At 46.3% G+C, this 22,777-nt stretch overlaps 1 protein-coding gene across 1 annotated transcript in view; it reads right to left on the bottom strand.

Moving 5' to 3' along the window:
• The window catches only part of IKBKB (inhibitor of nuclear factor kappa B kinase subunit beta), a 432,685-nt gene that overhangs the window by 66,724 nt on the left and 343,184 nt on the right, over positions 1-22,777 (bottom strand). The window contains exons 18-19 of the mRNA XM_085634081.1: positions 5,395-5,494; positions 4,447-4,594 (exon numbers count right to left, since the gene is read on the bottom strand). Of these exons, the coding sequence (XP_085490207.1) occupies positions 4,447-4,594; positions 5,395-5,494 (248 nt within the window). The remainder of the gene's footprint in view (positions 1-4,446; positions 4,595-5,394; positions 5,495-22,777) is intronic.

Below are 22,777 nucleotides of genomic sequence, written 5' to 3'. Positions count from 1 at the left end.
CTCCCCATTATAGGCAAACCTTTTGACCGGTTGGGAATGGATCCCATTGGCCCGTTGCCCAAATCGAGTCGGGGACATCAGTACGCCCTTGTTTTAGTGGATTACGCCACCCGCTATCCAGAGGCCTTTCCCCTCAGAGCAGCCACTACTAGCGCAATAGCGCAGCGTTTGATAGAAGTATTTTCCAGGATGGGGTTCCCTAGAGAAATCATCACTGATCAGGGCACCCCATTCGTGTCCCGACTGATGAAACAGGTATGCCAGCAGCTCAACATTAAACACATCAAAACATCAGTGTACCACCCCCAGACAGACGGGTTGGTTGAGCGCTACAACGGAAGCCTCAAGCTGACTCTAAAAAAACTTCTGTCTGGGGATGGGAGGAATTGGGATCAAATGTTGCCTTTGGCTCTCTTTGTGTTACGAAGTCAAACACAGTCCAGCTTAGGGGCTTCTCCTTTCGAGCTCCTTTTTGGACGACAACCAAGAACCTTACTCGAAATAACGAAAGAAAGTTGGGAAAGCGAGGGTACAAAGGAAGCGGAGGCTCTCCTTGACTATTCTCGCCAACTACAGTCCAGGTTACATAAATTAAGGACTCTAGCACATGAACACCTATCAATCGCCCAAACCAAACAGAAACATTTCTACGATAAAGGAAAAAAATGGAGGGAACTTGATATAGGGGATTGGGTCTTGGTTTTACTACCCAGCTCGGCTCAAAAGATGAGAAAAGAGTGGCAAGGTCCTTTCCAGGTAGTGAAGAAAGTGGGTAGAACCTCCTACGTTCTCCAGATGTCCCGAACCAAGACTCAATTATACCACATCAACATCCTTAAAAAATGGCTAGGTACTCCTCCGGTTCCCTTTCAAACGGTTTCCTTTTCCACCCCCATGCCACATACCATTCCTGAATTGCCTATCAATCCCGACCTGTCAACCTCTCAGAGAGACGCTATTAACACCCTCCTACATCAATATTCTGGGGTATTCTCGGACCAGCCCGGAAGAACTCACCTGTCTGTACACACCATACCGACTCCCGCAGGGGTGGTCGTCAAACAAAAACCGTATAGGATACCTGAGGCCCGGCGAACGGCTTTCCAAGAGGAAATCCAACAAATGCTACAAACCGGGGTCATTGTCCCTTCCCAAAGTAACTGGTGTTCTCCGGTGGTTTTAGTACCTAAACCGGACGGGAGTATCCGTTTTTGTATTGACTTCCGAGCGGTCAATAGGGTGTCAAAACAGGACGCATACCCTCTTCCCCGGGTGGACGAGTTGGTGGAACGCCTTGGTGAGGCCAAGTACATCACCACTATCGACCTCACCAAGGGGTATTGGCAGATTCCCCTTGCTCCGGGTGACCAGGAGAAAACTGCCTTCTCCACTCCCTCGGGGCATTATCACTTCACGGTCCTCCCGTTTGGGTTGCATGGAGCCCCGGCCACCTTTCAACGCACCATGGATACCCTTCTCCGACCCCACCTTCCTTATGCTTCGGCATACTTAGACGACATTGTCGTCTTCAGTAAAACATGGCCTGACCATCTTCAACATTTGAACAGTATCTTAGACAGCATTTGTCAAGCTGGGTTCCACATAAACGCAAAAAAATCCCGAGTGGCTTATCAGCAGGTTAAATATTTAGGGTTTCTGCTCGGTAACGGGAATCTTATGCCTCAGAAAGAGAAAGTGGCAGCTGTGCAGGCTTTGACCTATCCCAAGACAAAGAGGGATCTCAGGGCCTTTTTGGGATTAGTGGGCTACTACAGACGGTTTATCCCACACTTTGCTAGAATAGCCAGTCCCCTGACTGATCTCGTACGAAAATCCCAGACATCGCCCCGCTTGCGGCCTCCCAGTGAGCAAGAAGCCTTGGCTTTTCAGGGCCTCAAAGATGCTCTTACCTCCTCTCCGGTGTTAATCGCCCCTGACTTCCAAAAACCTTTCATTCTCCAAACAGACGCCTCAGGGGTTGGGATCGGGGCGGTACTATCCCAAGAGGATGACAGCGGTCTTGAGCGCCCCATATTGTACATCAGCAGGAAGCTATTTCCCCGAGAGCAGGTTTATTCCACCATAGAGAAGGAGTGTCTGGCTGTGAGGTGGGGGGTGGAAAAGCTTCGCTATTATTTGGAAGGTCGGCTCTTTACCCTCTTTACAGACCATGCCCCTCTCACCTGGCTCCAGCGAAATAAAGGCCACAATGACCGTATCCTCCGCTGGTTTCTGGCCTTGCAACCCTATCGATTTGAGGTGAAACATCGTAAGGGGTCGGAGCAGGGCAATGCTGACTTTCTCTCGAGATACCCTATTTCCCCCGATCGGGAAACTCCGGGGATGGGGATGTGTCGCCTGGTCGAGGGACCAGAGGGGAACCACGAAAAGGACACAACTGACGGGACCTTTACACCTCCCCTGCAGGGTGCTGATGGCCCCTTTAACGTGGACTGGATCGCTACAGAAGGAGGTGTGGCTCGGATGACGACATCGGGAACGGACGAATCAGAGTGCCGCGAGTTCCGTAAAGCGGAAGTTCGGAGACCTGACGGCGCGAAAGCCCGAGGAGGAGAGATCGGAGACGAGGAGAGCGAAGCGAGGAGGACGGAGATAGAGGAGAAGAGAGGAGAACGAGATTCGGAGGAGCAGAGAGGAGCGGAGAGAGTCGTCGAGCCAGGAGGCCAACGGCACCACTTCTCGCCCCGCCACACCCCCGGAGGAGTGTGGCTGGGAAAGGTACGGGGTCGTATCCTGGGCTTCTTAAACCACCGGGAGGGCGCTAGGGGAGGGAGTTCGCTGTCGGGAGGGCACCCGGGCTGAGGACGTTTAATTGTGTCCAGAGAATCCCTCACTCACTCTAATTTTTGTTGTCAACACAAGTGTTCTTTTGGTGCTGGAACCCCGGTGACCCCTCACCCCCATTTCCCCCTCAAATCTCGGCCTTAGAGGATAGTACACTAATCCCTCCTTTTGCCTTCCTTTACGGACACCATCGGAGGCGTTTCCTGTCCCAGACCCCGCCGAGGAGAACGACGACAGCAAGGAACCAGGCCTATCCCTCTCCCGGAGTATTACAAGCAGGAAGACCATCTTATCCCAAAGAGAAATAGAAAAACGATTGTATTGTCCTGGAATAAAGCTTCAACACTATACAGCAGTCTATTGGCGTTCTTGGTTTATGCCGGGGAGGACAGCTCATAGGCGACACTGCTGCTAGATTGAAAAAGTCTCAGTTTCTCCTACTCAAAGCCACTTTGGCTGCAATTAGCGAGGACGTTTTCAATGGATCCCACTTGGTGTATGGTTTAGGAATAGGTCCAAATGATTGTAGCAACAGCTCTGATAGGGCCATGAACACAGACTGCAAGAGTGCTTAAAGTATACCAGACCTTTTCTTGGGTCTGTGCCTTCAGTAAGCCCCTACAGCATTGTATTATATGAAGTCCTTGCATTTTAGATATCCTTTTTAATTTCCATGAAGCAGTAAAATACTGCAAAATTTGGTAATGAAACAACTAAAACAGTTAATCCTCAATTTTCACTGATTGTGGGTCCTTAATTAAGGCACACATCTGTGGAAAGTGCTATGCTTGTTTGTCTGAGTACTACAACAATCTGTGTTTCATAGCTCTGTGCTCATATCTGGGTACTTAGACCAGCTAAATTTCACAAGTCACAATTTGATACAATACAACAAAACAGAAAGGCACCCTACGGCCTAACTTTTCAGGAGATGCTTACACTGGTTAGCCTTTTCAGGGACCAACTGTGGCACATGCCATCTGGGAAGGAGGTAACACAAGAAAGAAAAAGTACTTAGAAACACCTCTGAAAGGAATATAAGTTTTGTATTAAAATGTCTTCCAGAATCCTTACATTTAGAAACCACCACAAGGATGAGAAGTTTTGTATTGCATGGAGTGAAAGAAGAAGCCATCCAGACACTGTCACAAGGTGGATAGGACTCCAACATGAAAGAATAACGTCGACAATAGAACTTTAAACACAAGAGGGACAAAATCCATCACAGGGGTAGAGGATGAACCTTTCTAGAAAAAGTCAGATGGAGGACAGTCACCTCATGACTCAATAAGTGGAAATCATCTCCTAGACTGCTTCACTGAACTTCACATGACTCCAGACAAAATAGTAGATTTACTCAAATGCTAGCATAAGCACGATATAAAAGGGCCCTTAAAAAAAGGGCTAGATGTCCAAATTGTTTTATAACATGGAATAAACAACTGGCAATACCACAAAAGGGATGAGGACACTGAAAAAGAGATTAAAAGGTTTCTCGTTGACAAAATTGAGCACATACTGTAAACACTCCATACTGTTGGTCACCTTTTCACGATCCTGAGAACTAATTACAGAGTTAAGTTAGTGTCATGAACAAAGGTCAGACAGACAACATCACAAAGCCGTTGGTAAGATTCTTACACAAGCAATCTTCAGCAAGTTCCACAGCTCTTTCTGCCTTTTCTCCTGAAGCCGAACTACAGTTTTTTCGTCTTCAATCATCAAACTCATCACCTCCTCTACTCGTGGGAAGAGTTCCAGAGCTTTTTGTCTGCAGACAACTGTTTTGCTGCAAAGAGAACAAAAGAAAATCATCTAGGGAAACTAAACAGAGGAACAAACATATGAGGACTGTGATACTTCAAGAGGGCCTAACCTGGGGATTACACAAGGAATAATTGTGAAAGCGATAACTTGCCTCAGGATGAAGTAAAGGAAGCAATGACACTACAAGCACCTGTCTTTACATGCAGTCGGTGCGGTGCTGTGCGGGGCCCAGTGATACAGCAGGGCCCTGCCCGTCACAGAAGTTGGTCTTCGCCAACAGCAGGGACATTGTAAAACGAAGCCTTGCCCAGGTTTTAGGACTGCAGGGATTGTAACAGGGGAATATTTGGAGATTCAAATGATGCACAGTTTATAGTATTGAGGAAAGGTTCAATAATTTAAAGACTGTATGAGAAAACTAGGGGTGGAAGGATGTTGGAAGGTGACAAATGCATTACAATCATACACTGGAATAAACTGAATCAGTCAACATTTCTTTGAGTAAGCCAACTAAATGGAAACCATGAACAACCCACATTTAAATTCAGCACCCTGATATATGCTTGTGCCAAGGCCTGTTAAATCATATGCATGTGGTGTGATCTAAAAAATCAATCATGTTTAAAGTAAATATGCTTTGATGTGTCCATTATACTATTAAGATTTTCTGGCTTCCTTGAAACCTAAAGAGGACTTCTCATCTCAGTGTGTAAGTAACAACAATATTAAGTGTGCTGAAAGAATAGAGAAGCTTTTACCCCCAAAATGCTGCACGTATATCTTCCATGATTGAAATTATAGGCTCTTCATTCCTTGACTCACCTCAGCTGGGTGTAAATGAGTCGGACTTTCTTCTCATAGTTCTGAATGGCTTGCAGCAGTATGCGCACCATCTCCTGGCTGTCTCCACCCATGCGCTGGTCTGAAAAGAGCATGGCAGATTTTAGGCCAGGGCAAAACAAGTGTGTTTTTCTATTAGTAAGGATGAACATTTGTGAATTGTTTGCTGCCACTGAGATCAGCAAGTTAAGATGCACAAGAAGTGGATTGCTATAGGCTAGGAAGATAGACAGGACTTGGACAGAGGTTAAGACAGAGTGATTTAAATGAAAAAGGATTTGGAGGGAAGGATGGGAAAGACAGAGGAGGCAAGAGGGAGAAGACGATAGCAAGAGAACAAAGAGGTCTCAAAACAATGGAAACAGTGAAGCAGGAGAAGAGCGAATCTAGCTATGGCAGCACGATAGATTCTCTCAGCACAGATTACTTTTTTTCCTAAAATGTATTCCATAACATAGAATACGCTACTTAAAAAATCCGTTACCCACAATATAAAATATTTAAATGGGAGAACTAGGAGAAAGGCAAATGCTACTTACCAGTATGCATCTGTTCTTGGCATGTAGAGCTGCAAATCTACACACTGTTCATAGATCGCCATCTTGTGTTGGGCCCGGATGTTTGCAGTTGTTTTTCCTCTTGGAAAGTCTTTGGAAGTCACGAGGTATGTGACTCCTCCTTTGGATCGTATTGCGCATGATCTTCGGCTCCATCCTCAGATTGTTTTTCGCCAGCAGGCAAATGATGGAGCGTAGTAATAAACAGTGAAGATGCCCATGTGTGTTGTATCTAAATAAGATGACCTGGAACAGATAAAGGTAGCCGGGGAGGCGGGTGGCCGTGTGTAGATCTGCAGCTCTACATGCCAAGAACAGATGCATACTGGTAAGTAGCATTTGCCGTTCGAGGCATATGAGCTGCAGATTACACACTGTGCATAGATTATATAGCAGTACCCATCCTTAGCGGCGACCACCATTATCTGTTGCAGTGGTTTGAAACAATGTTTTGAGTACAGTCTGGCCCACACTAGCCTGTTGCTTAGTTTGCACATCTACACAATAGTGTTTAGTGAAAGTGTGCGGTGTTGACCATGTAGCTGCTTTGCAGATATCATCTAGGGGGATGTTCCCTAAGAATGCCATGGAAGCCCCTATCTTACATGTAGAGGGGGCTTTAGGGGGAACAGATAGCGTTGGTTTTGCTTTGTGGTAACAAATCTGAATGCACTTGATAATCCACCTAGCTATCCCACATTTGGAGGTGGGGTTGCCTTTATGTGGTGGTGAGAAGGAAACGAACAGTTGTTTGGTGTTACGAAAGGGTTGTGTTCTTTCGATGTAGTAGAGTACGGCTCATTTGACATCTAATGTGTGGGGAGCCCTTTCTGCAACGGTCTGTGGTTGCGAGAAGAATACGGGTAGTTCCACAGATTGGTTTAGGCGAAAGGGAGAAATGACTTTAGGGAGGAATTTTGGATTAGTACGGAGAACAACCTTGTTACGGTGCATTTGCAGAAAAGGTTCTTGAATGGTGAGTGCTTGTATCTCACTGACCCTTCTGAGGGAAGTGATGGCTACAAGAAAAGCAGTTTTCCATGTTAGGAATTGAAGTTCACATTTGTGTAGAGGTTCAAAGGGAGGCCCCATTAGTCTGGTGAGAACAATGTTTAAGTTCCACACAGGTGAGGGTGGCACTCTGGGGGAAATTATTCTTTTGAGGCCTTCAATGAAGGCTTTTATGGCAGGTACTCTAAAGAGTGATAAATGTTGCCTGTTTTGTAGATAAGCTGCTATGGCTGCAAGGTGCAGTCTAATAGACGTGTAGGCTAGATTGCATCTTTGTAGGTGTAGTAAATAGCCTATGATGTGTTGAATGGACACATCTAGGGGATTGAAGTTATTGTTGCGACAATAGACCACAAAACGTTTCCACTTGGCTGCATAGCAAGCTCTAGTGATAGGTCGCCTAGCTTCTCTAATGATGTTCATACAGTCAGGAGGAAGATTTAGATAACCGAATTCTAGGATTTCAGGAGCCAGATCGCAAGGTTGACCTGAGCTGGGTCCGGGTGCCTGATTGCTCCATGGTTCTGGGTTAAGAGGTGTGGAGAGAGGTGTAACTTTTGGTGCTGTACTACCGATAGTTCCAGCAGTGTGGTGTACCACGGTTGTCTGGCCCAAGTTGGAGCTACTAGTATGAGAGTGAGGGAGTGCTGTTGTAGTTTGCGCACCACTAATGGAATGAGTGGGAGAGGCGGAAAAGCGTACGCAAATTTGCCTGACCAATTCATTCATATCGCATTGCCTTTGGACAATGGGTGTGGATATCTGGCGGCGAAGCTTGGGCATTTGGTGTTTTCGTGGGTGGCGAAGAGGTCTATCTGCTGATGCCCCCACATTTGAAAGTACGGGTGAAGAACTTGTGGATGGAGTTCCCAATCGTGAATTTGCTGTGTTTGTCTGCTCAGCAGATCTGCCATACTGTTTTGAACTCCTGGGACATGTTGGGCTAGGAGAAAGATTTTTGGGGGTATGGCCCATCTCCATATTCTCTGTGCTAGCTGAGAGAGCTGCAGAGAGTGTGTGCCGCCTTGTTTCTGTATATAGTACATGGCTGTCATGTTGTCGGTGCGGACTAAGAAGGCCTTGCCTGAGACATGTGTTTGAAAGGCTTTTAGTGCTAAGAATATGGCTAGTAGCTCCAGATAGTTGATGTGGAGTAACTTTTGTTGAGGTGTCCACCTGCCCTGCATGGTGTGATGTAATAGGTGAGCTCCCCAGCCGGAGAGCGATGCGTTTGCTGTCAGTACTATCTGAGGAACCGGGTCCAGGAACGGTCGCCCTTTGGAAAGGTTTGTTGTGGTCCACCACTGCAGAGAGCGATGGGCCCGACCGTCTACCAACACCAGATCTGTCAATTGACCCTGGGCCTGGTTCCATTGGCGCGCTAAGCACTCTTGGAGAGGACGCATCTGGAGTCTTGTGTAGGGTACTATGAATAAGCAAGAGGCCATCATTCCTATTAGTTGCATGAACACTCGAGCTGGAAGAGAGTGTTCTGGTTGAAATGTGGCACGGAGAACATGAATGCTTGCTATCCTGGCCGGACTGGGGTAGGCTAGCGCTTTTGCGGTGTCTATGGTGGCACTGAGGTATAGCTTTACGTGAGATGGCTGCAGATGGGACTTCATGTGATTTATTGTGAAGCCCAGGTCGTGAAGTAATTGGATAGTGGCTTGGGTGTGTTGTACACATTGGTTGTATGAACTGGCTTTTATGAGCCAGTCGTCTAGGTATGGGAAGACATGAATGTGTTGCCGTCGCAGGTGTGCTGCCACTACCGCTAGGCACTTGGTTAACGCCTGTGGTGCTGTGGTGACTCCGAACGGGAGTACTTTGAATTGGTAGTGTTGGCCATCCACTACAAATCTGAGAAACTTCCTGTGAGCGTTGTGAACAGGAATGTGGAAGCAGGCGCCTTTGAGGTCTGACGTGGCCAGGAAGTCGTTTTGGGAGAGCAGTGGAAGTACTTGCTGGAGTGTGACCATGTGGAAATGGTCTGAGTGTATATATTGATTTAGGGGTCTGAGGTCTAGGATAGGCCTTAGAGTGTCGTCCCTTTTTGGTATGAGAAAATATAGGGAGTAAACTCCCATATTTTGTTGATTGGTAGGCACTGGTTCTATCGCACCCTTTTGCAGGAGGGAGATTACTTCCTGCTTTAGTAATGTTAAATGTTCCCGTGACATGGGGCGTTGTTTGGGTGGAATGTTGGGGGGGTAGATGTTAGTTCGAGGCAGTACCCTGACCGAATTATTTGAATTACCCATTTGTCTGAGGTGATAGTAGTCCAGACAGGAAGGACATTTTGGAGTCTGCCCCCGACCGGAGTGGGATGGTCTGGGGGGAGTGGAGGGAAGTCATTGGGTAGGGGTGGAGGCAGAGCGGGAGGTGTTTGTCTTGCCTCTGCCTTTGTTATTGTTGCCCCTGTAGCCGCCTCTTTGGTAACCCCTTGTAAAGGTGGATTGGGTAGGGGCTTTGTAGTAAGTGGAAGCGGTGTCAGAGGAGTAGCCTCTGGATGTGCTTCGAAAGCAAGAGCGGCGAAAAGAGCGCCTGGGAGGGTGCGATTGTAAGGCTCCCATAGATTTCGCCGTATCAGTGTCTTTCTTCATTTTTTTCAGGGCCTCATCTACTTTTGGTCCGAACAGATGTTACTGGTCAAAAGGGTGGTTCAGGATGGAAGCTTGCACCTCTGGTTTGAAACCTGAAATCCTTAGCCAGGCATGTCGACGGAGGAGGATGCTGGTGTTAATTGCCCTAGAGGCGGTGTCAGCTACATCCAGGGCACAGCGGATGGAGGTATTGGTGATGGTTTTGCCCTCCTGAATTAACTCATTTGCTCTGTTTTTATATTTGTCAGGGAGGTGTTGAATTATGGCTTCTAGTTCGTCATAATGTGCCCTGTCGTATCTTGCCAGAAGCACTTGCGTATTTGCGATGCGCCATATGTTGGTAGCTAGGGATGCAGTGCGCTTGCCCGATGCGTCCAAGAGTTTTGACTCTTTATCAGGTGGTGGTGCATCGCCTGATGCTTGGGAGTTTGCTCGCTTTCGTGCTGTAGACACTACTAGGGAATCTAGTGGTGCTGGCCCTCTGATGTAGGCGGGATCTGTAGGCTTTATATTTTTTGTCTATGCGAGGGTTAATGACCCTGGCTCTGACCGGGTCTTTAAAGACCTCCGGCGCGTGTTTGATAACTCCTTTGAGCATGGGCAGTATGGAGGTGGCCCTATGTGTGGTGTCAAAAGTATCAAGAAGGAAGTCCTCCTCCACGGGGTCGGTATGGAGATCCACCCCATGTTAGTCTGCAGCCCTTTGGAGTAGGTGGTTGAACCCCAATGAGACTTCTGGTGGGGATGGTCTCGAAGGGTAGAGATCACCCTGCGGGACGTTAGGAATGTCAGGAATGTTATAGTCGTCCCATGGGTCTGGGGAGCCTGTATGAGTGGGGTCCCCTGTAGGTTGGTCATGGGGTTCGTCCCCTGTCATTATAGACATCATCATTGTCATCATCCGGAGAGGGTGTGGGGGAATTATGAGGTGGGGGGGAGAAGGAGGAGGTGGAGGGGGTGGAGGGGGTGGAGGAGGTGGAGAAGGTATTCTCAAAGGGGAGGTATCAAAGCCTTTCCTCTTTGGAGGTGGAGCTGGGGCAGGCTTGTCCAGCTGTCTCTTTTTAATGCTGAGCATAAAATGTCCGGTTTTAGGATCCTTAACCAGTGTTTTTTTGCAATGGATCAGGTTAAAAGGTTCTTCAGAGGGTGGCTTGTCCGTCGGCGCCAAAGGCATCGGGCCATTGGTTTTCTTGTTTTAGAGTCTGCACTAGTCCGCTGTTTCGAACTATGCGGCTTGGAAAGGGCTGGTTGGTTACTCGGTTCCGAGATGGTTTTCGGCTTCGATATATGGGTGTCGGTGGCCTTGTGTTTTTTGCTCGGTTCCGGGGACGGTGCCGGTACAGAGGAGCTGGTGCTGGTTTTCGGCGATGAGTGTTTCGGTATGGAGCTCGGTGCCGAGGAGGAGGCCATTTTCTTTTTCGGCGTCAGTGCGGAGGAGTGTTTCTCGGCACCGACGGTGGGCTGGCTCGAGCCCGAGCCGCCGGAAGGCTTAATAGGCTTCTTTACCGGTCCCGAAGGTGCGGTGTGGGAAGCAGTGTTCTTGGTTGTGCCTAGGCTCGAAGGCGTGACCAAAGCCTTTTTTGGTGCCGTCGAGGATGTGGGGGGGGGGGGTGGTGGTGGTGTAGTAGTGTACTCGCAACCCTTTGTGCCGGAGTGATGTCCTCTCCATCTGAATCGTAGGCTTCGGAGGCGCTGACGAGGCCCTCGTCGGTGTGTTGTCCTTCTGGAGCGTCGACGCCTTCCCCGAAGATTTCGTCTGGAATCGCCGTCGACGAGTGTGCCATAGTTTTTCGTGCCCTTCGGTCTCAAATGGTTTTCTTGGACCGGAAGGATTTGCACGCCGGACAGTCTCGAGCCTCGTGTTCAGGGGAGAGGCAGAGGTTGCATACTTCGTTAAGGTCGGTGTGGGGGAATTTGGACCCACATCGAGGGCACTTCTTGAAGGGAGTCCTTTCCATTAGCCAGGACCGGAGCTTGGGTAGGCCCGAAGGCCGTCGTCGACGACTGGAATCTAAGGTCTTGATCGATGAGAGCCGCGTTGAGTGTGGTGATCGCGATCGAAAACAGGATTGCGCGTCGATTGGAGAACTGGAAACTGTTCGGAATCGGAGCGCGAAGATCAGATCCGAGCCCGATGGCGGAAAAAAACAATCTGAGGATGGAGCTGAAGCCCATGCGCAATACGATCCAAAGGAGGAGTCACATACCTCGTGATTTCCAAAGACTTTGCAAGAGGAAAAACAACTGCAAACATCCGGGCCCAACACCAGATGGCGATCTATGCACAGTGTGTAATCTGCAGCTCATATGCCTCGAACATTATAGTTCAGCTCGGACAGTATATAACATTTTATCCTGGCACACAAATGCAGTAGTCAACAGCACACACTAAACATGGAAAGATCATACATGTAAACTTGAAGAACACTGTTCCAGTCACTGGGAGTCATTGGTTTGTTGAATACACCTGATAGGGAGTCACATTTTTGTGAGCCTCCTACTAGCTATACAGTGATATTTTAAGTATTTTCATAGCCGCCTTAGGCAAAGTCACAAGTAGATTATTTTAACAGTCCAGCTAGTAGTGGAGGGTAAACAATAGGACTTCAGTCTTCAACGTATTTAATTCTAGCCACCTACTCCTCATAAACCCTCTAATAACTTCCAGGTAGTCCATTAAGTCCAAAATATTGTTCTGAACTCCAAATCAATTGTGTGGAGCTTCTGATCAACTGCAAACAAATGACACCCCAGCCTCTATCCATCAACAAAGCCATATTTCTACGTTAAAACGTTTGAGGGAAAGACGAGAGACATCCAATATCCCACAGAGCTAAATGTTTTTGAGGGAGCAGAGACGTCTGAAATGTAACGTTTGATCCCCTTTTAGAAAAAAAGGATCACACCTATCTGCTAATATCTGGGGCCACCTGTTCCTTTCTTCCTTTACAACAGACCTCGATCACAGACAATCCCATTTTGCGGTCTACACCACGACGGACACTGATAAAATGGCCCACAGGACTTGGAGAGACTCTCCATTTACAATACTACCAATTCACCCAGAATTTCGAACATCTTTCAGAGAATTGTAAAAGAATGATGCTGGTTGTGCACTTGGGATCCAAAATAGAATTTTCAGGGATGAGCTTAGCCCCTTCTTTAACTAGCTGTGAACACAGCTGGCTAATACTGAATGAATAAATAAATAAGTCAGTCAGGTGGTCATTCCTGGACCTAAAGATGTAAATTTAGCAGTCATGGTAGTGGATGCCTAAGGAGGGGGCACTGGCACTGTATTCAGGATGAGCAGAGAAGATGTAGTCACTGCTAGCCTTTCTTTCCCTTCCACTCCTCATCGCTTGAGCAAAGAACCCTGCTTTGGACAGTCAACAAGTAAAGGAGGCTATTGGCTATGCATATCAATAGGATTCACCAGTTTGAGGATGACAAAAATAACCATCAGCTTCAGTTTTCTAGACACTGAAGTAACAGCAAGAATTGTTTCTGAGATTACTTCATGGTGCAGACCAATTGTGCTTCAGACCCAGGGTTCTTTTGTGAAGATAGTCTGCCTCTTTCATTTCTGTTCATCTGGCAAGTATCCTGAAAGTGAGAATACTATCTGCAAAACAGGGATCAGCATGGCTATCCTGTCTCAAGTAAAGCACATCTAGGCAGTTCACTGCCTTACACCACACTATCCTTCATTCCTGGAATAATCAGGATATCAGGGAGCTCTTTGATATTGGTTTTCATGTCACTTTCAACACATATCCAAAGCCTTCTCATGAACATGGGTGGGATTCTGAATATTTTAAATGCCCCCCAATACATTCAGTCCAGAGGCAAGGTTATCTGCTGGGTGATTTCTGTCACCCATACCCAAATATAGACCATTATGTGACCATGTTCCCTAATTGCAGACTTCGGTCAACCAACTATCTAGTCAGTGTGTGTAATTTGGCATTTTTCAAATTGTGGAGGGTGCTGCAACAGATTGTAACAAAATACTCTGTATTAAACATCAAGTCTCTTACTGATGTGTACTTAAACTTTATAGACCCCAACCTCCCCCTCAACTTTTATGCCAATTTGGAAAGTAAGGAATATCGCCTCCCGTTTTTCTGGTTCAGTGAATATACACCCCAGATAAAAAACAATTGTTACAGCTTCTGATTATTACAGTAACTAAATATGTTATCTGGACAGTAGACAAGATTCCGCTTCGTTATGGAAATAGTATTAGTCACATGCATAGAATGACAAGAAAAGCAGAAGTAATCAAACCTCTTGAAATGAACGTCAACTTTTTGCAATTAAAGAGGCCAATCCTTAAATTTGAAGTGACAGGAAAAGAGGAAACTCCAGGATCCTATCTGCTTAAAACTGCTTCCAACAAGCATTGAAAATGCAATAGGTCTTGCATTTGATTAAGTTAAAGACATCTGCTTTGCTAATGGTATTGTATAGCAAAGCAAATGGCTATAACTTAATGAAAGGCGAGACCTATTGCATTTGTAATGCATTTTTTTTTTTTGCCGAGTTGTTCCGACTGCATGCATGGTACCTGCCAAACCCAGTCGTATTCCTCAGTGAGTTGGTGAAACGGCTGCCGTCATTCTTTCTCATGAGGACGAAAGTGGCTTGCTGGTGACTACAGTGCACCGACGGGAGTATGGTAGTAAGAAGGGGAAAATAATCTGTCAAACTATGTGCCCTCTTGTGAAAGATATTTACCCCAGAGATGTTTTTTTTACAAGAATGTCATTACAGTGCAGCGCCAGGCACTGACGGAACGCACACAGGTAGAGCGCCAAGTACTCATGGCAATAACACACCTTCGTGTTAATTGCAAAGTGATGCAAAGTTTTATATTTACCAGTTTTCAGTCAATCCTTATCTTGGATATTTTGCAATAATGAAATGACGAGCTTAGCAGTTCCATGGCCTGCATCTGTGTGACTCAAGATAAAACATATAGAACGCAGGCTTTGAAAACAGTTTATCTTTCCATATGTACTCTCGAGAAGAGCCGCAATCTCTCCAACTTTTATCTCTTCAATACAGAACTAATGCTGTAGTCTGATTGTACCAAGCTTCAATGTGCTCATGCATGTAAACGCCGTCATGCACAAAGCTGCGCTGGCTATAAATGTAGTGTGAATGTTTAACCTGCTGTATTGCACTGCAAGCATGGGGTATAAATTAGGGCTTATATCTAGGCAGTAGAAGAAACCTAAAAAGAGAGCTTAATTTCCTATCAACCATCTGCACAGAAAGGGACGTCACTGGATTTCCGATCATCCATCGTACAGGAAGTGACATAACTGGTTTCCATTTCCCGCCCACGGCACCCTGCACTACACCTCTTTCCCACGAACGACTTAATGGCAGCTGCAAAACGGATGATGAAAGGACCCTTGTTCTGTCCCAAGCTCCGCTACCGTGCTGCACTCCTCTGTGCTTTCAGGCCTGGCCGCCGCTCACCGCACTGCTGCCACACTTCACCACACAACGTTGAACGAGAGTTCACATGTGTCTCCTGCAAGTTCTTATGATCAACCACTCCTACGCCAACAGCATCCAGCAGCCTACTTGCCAATAGCTCAAACTATTACATTGCAAATGCTTGTTTTTTCAACTATGGGAATAATAGGAAATTAAAGAGAAGAACTTTTTAATTTAAAAGTTGCTAAGAGAAATAAAATTCACTCTTCATCACCAAATTCGTTTGTAGAGCCCTAAGAGATACAGTGGAGCAGATCTGCCACAAAGTACAATAACACAAGCATTTGCAATGCAATTGGTCTCCCATTAGTGAAAGTTGGAGTTAATGGTGTTGTAAATGACAATGTCTTTTGTTTATGGAGTGGACGTATGTAGTGTGGAGTTTAATTATATGGATTGGATGGAACTTGTTAGTTGTGGAATTGTGTGGGGTGGAATAGTGTGTGTGTGTGTGTGTGTGTGTGTTTGTATTTGTGTAGTGGAATTATGTAGATAGTAATTATGTGGTATTAAATTAGCTGGAATTATGTAGAATGGGATTGAGTGTTATGGAGTGTAAATATGTGTATTGGTATGTTGTGTTGTGGCGTGGTATGTAGTGGAATTTAATTATGTAGTGAGCTGTTGAATTGTGTGACATGATGTTGAATTTTGAGGTGTGGATTGGATGCATTTGTTGCGAAAGTGTGTTGATTTGAATTATGTGGTTTGTTGTTGAATTATGTGGTGCAGAATGGAAATGTGTGGAGCTGAATTGCGTGGCGTGGAACTGTGTGGTATTATGAGTGAAATTATGCTGATGGAAATGATGTGGCATGGTGTGGAGTGTATTTGTATGGGTGGTTGCTATGTGGCATACTGGTTTTATGTGGGATGTATTTATCTGGTATTTAGTAGAGTGTAATTAGGTGGCAATGATTAATGTGCACGTATGTGCAAAGGCTATATTGAATGTACTTTATTATCCTTTTTGAATAACGGTAAAAACAGCTGCAGGAGGACTGTCAAAATTATATGTGTTTGCAGGGCCTGTTTTAGCCTTAGTAAGTTGTTGGATGCAAAGTTACCAGACAGAAACCACCACAACATTTCCAAAAAATAAATAAACACAGATCCTGGAGATGCTGCCAGAAAGAGTACTTAAATGAAGGGTTTCAGGTGATATTACAATTTGGATGCAGCACTTTAAACCATCCCTTGCCCATGACTTGGAAAAGAAAGAAAATGCTACTTAACAGTATGCATCTGTTCTTGGCATGTAGAGCTGCAGATCCATACACTGTGCATTAGATCGCCATCTGGTGTTGGGCTCGGATGCTTGCACCTTGTTGTTGTCTTGGAAGAACTCTTTTGTAGTCACGAGATAGGTGACTCCTCCCTTGGACGATAGTGCGCATGGGCATCGACTCCATCCTCAGATTGTTTTTCGCCATGATGAGAAATGATGGAATCAGTAAGAAGTAGAAGAGATGTCCATGTGAATGTATCTAATTAAGATAATACTGGAATGGATACAGGTCCCGGGGAGGCGGGTGGGCGTGTACCGATCTGCAGCTCTACATGCCAAGAACAGATGCATACTGGTAAGTAGCATTTTCCGTTCGAGGCATATGAGCTGCAGATCGCACACTGTGCATTGACTGTACAGCCGTGTCTCCCTTAGCGGTTGTCACCTGTATCCGTTGCAGTAGTTTGGAAAAGTGTTTTAAGAACAGCCTAGCCTACAGAAGCTTGTTTCTTAGCCTGCACGTCAACACAATAGTGTTTGGTGAAGGTGTGTGGTGTAGACCATGTTGCTGCTTTACATACGTCATCTAAGGGAATGTTCCCTAAGAATGCCATGGAAGCCCCTAGTTTGCATGTTGAATGTGCTCTAGGGGGAATTGTTAATGTGTGTTTAGCATTTTGGTAGCATATTTGAATGCATTTTACTATCCACCTGGTGATCCCAGCTTTAGAGATGGAGTTACCTTTATGAGGTGGGGAGAAGGCTACAAAGAGTTGTTTTGTTTTGCGAAAGGGTTTAGTCCGGTCAATGTAATAAAGTAGTGCTCTTTTGACGTCTAGTGTATGACGAGCTCTCCCTGCCACAGAGTCTGGGTTTTGGAAAAACAGCGGTAACTCAACTGATTGGTTAAGATGAAAAGCAGAGATGACTTTGGGAAGGAATTTTGGATTTATTCTGAGAACCACTTTGTTTTGATGTATTTGTAAGAATGGTTCTTGTATGGTTAAAGCCTAGATCTCGCTTACCCTTCTGAGAGAGGTAATTGCGACAAGGAAAGCAACTTTCCATGTGAGGAACTGAAGATTTGCATTTATGTAGAGGTTGAAATGGGGGACCCATGAGCCTGGTAAGAACAATGTTTAATTTCCACACCGGAGAGGTTGGCAGTCTGGGAGGAATTATTCTTTTAAGTCCCTCCATAAAGGCTTTAATTGCAGGCACTCTAAATAATGACACATGTTGTCTGTTTTGTAAATAAGCAGCAAGTGCTGCTATATGTAACCGTATGGATGAATATGCTAGATTACATCTTTGTAAGTGTAGCAAATAGCAAATGATGTCCTGGATGAAAGCATCCAGTGGATCAATTTTATTATTTTTGCAGTAGATGACAAATCTTTTCCATTTTGCTGCATAGCAAGCTCTAGTAGTAGGGCATCTGGCTTCTTTAATGATGTTCATACAGTCTGGCGGAAGGTTAAGATAACCGAACTCTAGGACTTCAGGAGCCAGATCGCTAGATTCAGTTGTCCTGGATCGGGGTGCCTTATCTCTCCATGGTTCTGCGTCAGCAATGTTGGAGAGAGGCGTAGTTTTTGGTGTGGAACTACTGAGAGTTCCAGTAGTGTTGCGAACCACGGTTGGCGTGCCCATGTGGGAGCCACAAGGATCATTTTGAGAGACTGTTGTCTGAGCTTGCGTACTACTAGGGGAATCAGTGGGAGTGGCGGAAAAGCGTACGCAAATCTGCTTGACCAGTTCATCCAGATCGCATTGCTTTTGGACAACGGATGTGGGAACCTGGCGGCAAAGGTTGGGCATTTTGCGTTTGCGTGTGTGGTGATCTATGTTTGGTTGACCCCACATGTGGAAGAAAGGTTGGAGAATTTGGGGATGAAGTTCCCATTCGTGTATCTGCTGTGTCTGTTGACTTAGCAGATCCGCAATTTGATTGTGAATTCCTAGAAGGTGTTCTGCCAGCAGGTATATATTTTGTGGGATGGCCCATCTCCAAATGTTTTGTGCGAGCTGGGACAGCTGCAGAGAGTGTGTGCCTCCCTGTTTCTGTATGTAGTACATGGCTGTCATGTTGTCCGTCCGGACTAGGGCAGTCTTGTGTTGTAGATGTACTTGGAATGATTGTAATGCTAGAAATATTGCCAGTAATTATAGGTGATTGATATGGAGCACTTTCTGTTGAGTGGTCCATTTGCCTTGAATTGTATGGTTTAGGAGATGGGCTCCCCAACCTGTGAGTGATGCTTCTGCAGTCAGCACTATCTGCGGAACCGGCTCGAGGAACGTCCGCCCTTTGGACAGGTTTCGTGTGTTCCACCACTGCAGAGAGCGATGTGTGCGGCTGTCCACCAACACCAGATCTGTAAGTTGTCGTTAAGCCTGGTTCCCCTGACGTGCTAGGCCTTCCTGTAAGAGGCGCATTTGAAGTCTTGCATGAGGTACGATAAAGATGCAAGAGGCCATCATCCCTATGAACCGCATGAATACCCTTGCTGGGAGGGAGTGCTACAGTTGAAATGTGCTGCTTAGGGCTTGTATACTGGCTATCCTGGCTGGACTGGGATATGCTAGAGCTTTGGAGGTGTCTACTGTGGCCCCTAGATACTGATGTATGTGGGAGGGCTGGAGATTGGACTTGGGGTAATTTACTGTGAATCCCAAGTGGTGTAGCAGCAGGATAGTTTGATGAGTGTGATGAACACACTGGTCGAATGACTTGGCTTTTAACAGCCAGTCGTCGAGATATGGAAAGACATGGATTTGTTGTCTTAAGTGTGCTGCTACAACCGCAAGGCACTTTGTGAACACTCAGGGTGCGGTGGTCACTCCGAATGGAAGGACTTTGAACTGATAGTGTTGTCCGTCCACTATGAACCTTAAATACTTCCTGTGAGCAGGGTGCATGGGCATGTGGAAGTAGGCGTCCTTGAGATCTAGTGTGGCAAGGAAGTCGCCACGTTGTAGCAGTGGGAGAACCTGTTGAAGAGTGATCATATGAAAATGATCGGACTGTATATAGAGATTGAGGGGTCTGAGGTTGAGTATTGGCCTTAGGCTCCCGTTCTTTTTGGGGATTAGGAAATACAGTGAGTAAACCCCTGTTCCTTGATGCTGTAAGGGAACTGGTTCTATTGCATGCTTTTGAAGCAGTGAGAGAACCTCTTGTTTTAGGAGAATAAGGTGTTCTGTGGACATTGGACACGGTTTGGGTGGAATGTTGGGCGGGGTTGCTGTGAGTTCCAGGCAGTAACCATACTGGATAATTTGTCTTACCCACTTGTCTGTTGAGATGGAATCCCAGACAGAAAGGAACTGTGAAAGTCTTCCCCCGACGGAGTGGAATGGTGTGGGGGGAGTGGAGGGAAGTCACTGTTTATTAGCAGGGGAGGTGCGAGTGTTATTGTTACCTCGGCCTCTCCCTTTGTTGTTATTTCCCCTGTATCCTCCTCTAAAATATACTGTTGGGGGATGTTTGTGTTGTGTTTTTGTAAGAAGAGGAGGTAGTGTCTGTTCCCATGTTTTTGGATGCTCCTCTATAAAAGGAGCGACAAAAGGAACCACGTGGGGATGGAGACTGTAACGCTCCCATAGATTTAGCAGTTTCCGTGTCCTTTTTCATTTTTTCCAGAATTGTGTCTACACCGGTCTAAAAAGCTGTTCCTGATTGAACGGCTGGTTGAGGATGGTCGTTTGTACCTCTTGTTTGAAGCCTGAAATGTGTAGCCAGGCATGTCGTCTGAGTAGCACACTAGTGTTAATGGACCTAGATGCTGTGTCGGCTGTGTCAAGGGCACACTTGATTGAGGCGTTAGGTATTAATTTGCCTTCCTGAATTAAGTCATTCGCCTGAGTCTTGTACTGATCAGGTAAATGGTGTAATAGGGTTTCTAGTTGGTCATAGTGAGCCCTATCATGCCTAGCAAGTAATTCTTGGGTGTTAGCTATGCGCCAGTGATTGGCTGCTTGGGCAGCAACTCTTTTGACAGAGGCATCTAGCAACTTAGATTCCTTATCCGGAGGTGGTGCGTCACCGGAGGTTTGGGAATTGGCGTGTTTTCTAGTGTTAGACACTACTAGTGAGTCTAGAGGTAGCTGCCCTCTGATGTAGACGGGATCATCGGGGGCTGGTTTGTATTTCTTATCAATTCTCGGATTGAGAATTCTAGCTCTCACTGGGTCTTTGAATATGTCTGGGGCATGTTTAATGACTCCTTTAAGCATTGGCAGTATTTGGACAGATTTCTGCGAGGAAATCCTCATCTGCAGGGTCTGAATACAAGTGAACGCCATGGTAAATAGCAGCTCTATTAACAAGTTGCCCAAATCCAATATTGTCATCTGGGGGAGATTGTTTTGTTGGATATGGCTGGGGATCTGGGAGGTCTGAGGGATCTGTTGGGTCATCATAATCACCCCAACCATCTTGTGGTGTGTCTGTATCATTATCAGGGTAAGTGAAATGGTCATTGTTGCCTTCCCCTACATCATCATCATCCCGTGGTGGAGGTGTATGTGGTGGAAGTGTTATAGGTTGTGGAGGTGAGAGAGGTACAGGAGGAAGAGCAGGAGTAGGAAGAACAGGAGAAGAGGGTCTTATAGGTGAAGTGGCACAGTCTTTTTTTCTTCAGAGGCACTGCAGGAGTGTCTGTTGTGTTCAGCTTCCTCTTCTTGTGTGGCACAGCGGCCACATGTCCTGTTTTGGGGCCAATATGGAGTTTTTTCTGTTTAGGATCGACAGGATCCGGTCGAAAAAGTTCTTCCTCCTCGATAACCGCTTTCGTCGCCAACTTTTTTGGGTACGAGCGTGGTTGAGATTTGTGCTCCGCGGCCTTAGGAGGTGTTTTAGAGTCCTTTGGCTTGGCTAAGGAGACTGAAATCTTTTTGGGTTCCGATGGGTTTGGTTTCAGAGCCGAAGGTTTTTGTTTTGGCGTGTAAGTTGGTCGGAGCCAATTTCTTTTTGGGAGTAGTTTGGTCTCGTGGCTTCGGTGCCGAAGGCGCCTTGGGAATACGGATATGCAGTTTGCTTGGTCCCGAGCTACTGGAAGGCTTGTCCTTTATCTTCGGAGCCGAGTCCGAGGGCGGGGCTTCTGAAGGATGTTTTCGATCGCGACTGGGGCCAGCAGGCGAAGTCTTGACCAGGGCCTTCTTTTCCTCAGGTGGAATGGGTGTAGGGGCAGTTGTACTCACTCGTTTACCAGGAGTGATGTGGTTTTCTGAGTCGTCTGCTTCGGACACGATTTCCAGGTCTTCGGAATCTTCCTCTGGGACATCTGGGCCTTCGTTGAAGATGTCCGCCGGTGCAAGAGCTGCTTTCTGCGCCATGATGTGTCGTCGGGCCCAGCGATCACGGATGGTCTTTTTTGATCGAAAAGAGGCGCAGGCCTGGCAATTGTTCTCGTCGTGTTCTGGCAAGAGACAGAGATAACAGACCTTGTGATGGTCACTGTGTGGGAATTTCGGTCCACACTGGGGGCATTTTATGAATGGATTCCTTTCCATGAGCTGTAGGCCCGACGATGTGGATAGGCCCAGCGGCCCAAGTCAACGACCGGACTCGAGTTGTTGAGATGCGCGTCGAAGATCACGTGATCGAAAACAATACCGGAGAGTTGTAGAGAGTCCGAACCCAATGGCGGAAAAAAACAATCTGAGGATGGAGTCGATGCCCATGCGCACTATCATCCAAGGGAGGAGTCACCTATCTTGTGACTACAAAATACTTTTTTCAAGACAACAACAAGGTTCAAGCATTCGAGCCCAACACCAGATGGCGATCTAATGCACAGTGTACGATCTGCAGCTCATATTCCTCGAACATAACTTTAACATAATTTAGGTGGCGAATGCAGATTTAATGAATAAAGCTTCAGCAGAATTCCAAATGTTTCAAAATGCAAACTCTAAACATGTTTCTTGAAATAGGATTAGAACTCAGACAGACAAAATGCACAGTAATCTAAATACAAAGTCTTGATCTGCTAGTGTGCTGGGTTTATGACACTGTCCTGGTGACATTATCCAACGGCTCACTGTAGGAGGGTGGAGTAGCAGACGCAGCCATAAATCTCGGCAGGGAGCTCATTTATGGAAAAGAGCCACCTAGCGAAGCAAAGAGGCCCAGCTCAGCAGTCGCTCATGTGAGAAAATAAATAGCTGTTGTGTGTGAAAAGTGTGGCAGAGCAGAAAGAATACAGAGGAGCAGGACAGCATGCCAGGTCCGTCATGTGGGGGAAGTGCACGGAGAGGCACACTGGCGAGAGAGCCATAAAAGCACAGATGTGGGGGGAAGAGAAACAGAAAGGAGACCTCTGAAACAGCCCTTCCGATGCGCATCAGGGTTGAACTAACGCCAATTAAGTCATTTTCCCCTCATTCCAGCACAAAAATGAGAAACATTGAGCAATTAATCTTACAGGCTATAAATAAATTAATAG

The sequence above is a fragment of the Triturus cristatus genome, chromosome 11 (assembly GCF_964204655.1).
Source record: "Triturus cristatus chromosome 11, aTriCri1.1, whole genome shotgun sequence".
NCBI classification, from domain to species: domain Eukaryota; kingdom Metazoa; phylum Chordata; class Amphibia; order Caudata; family Salamandridae; genus Triturus; species Triturus cristatus.
This window is presented reverse-complemented; position numbering and strand designations above follow the sequence as displayed.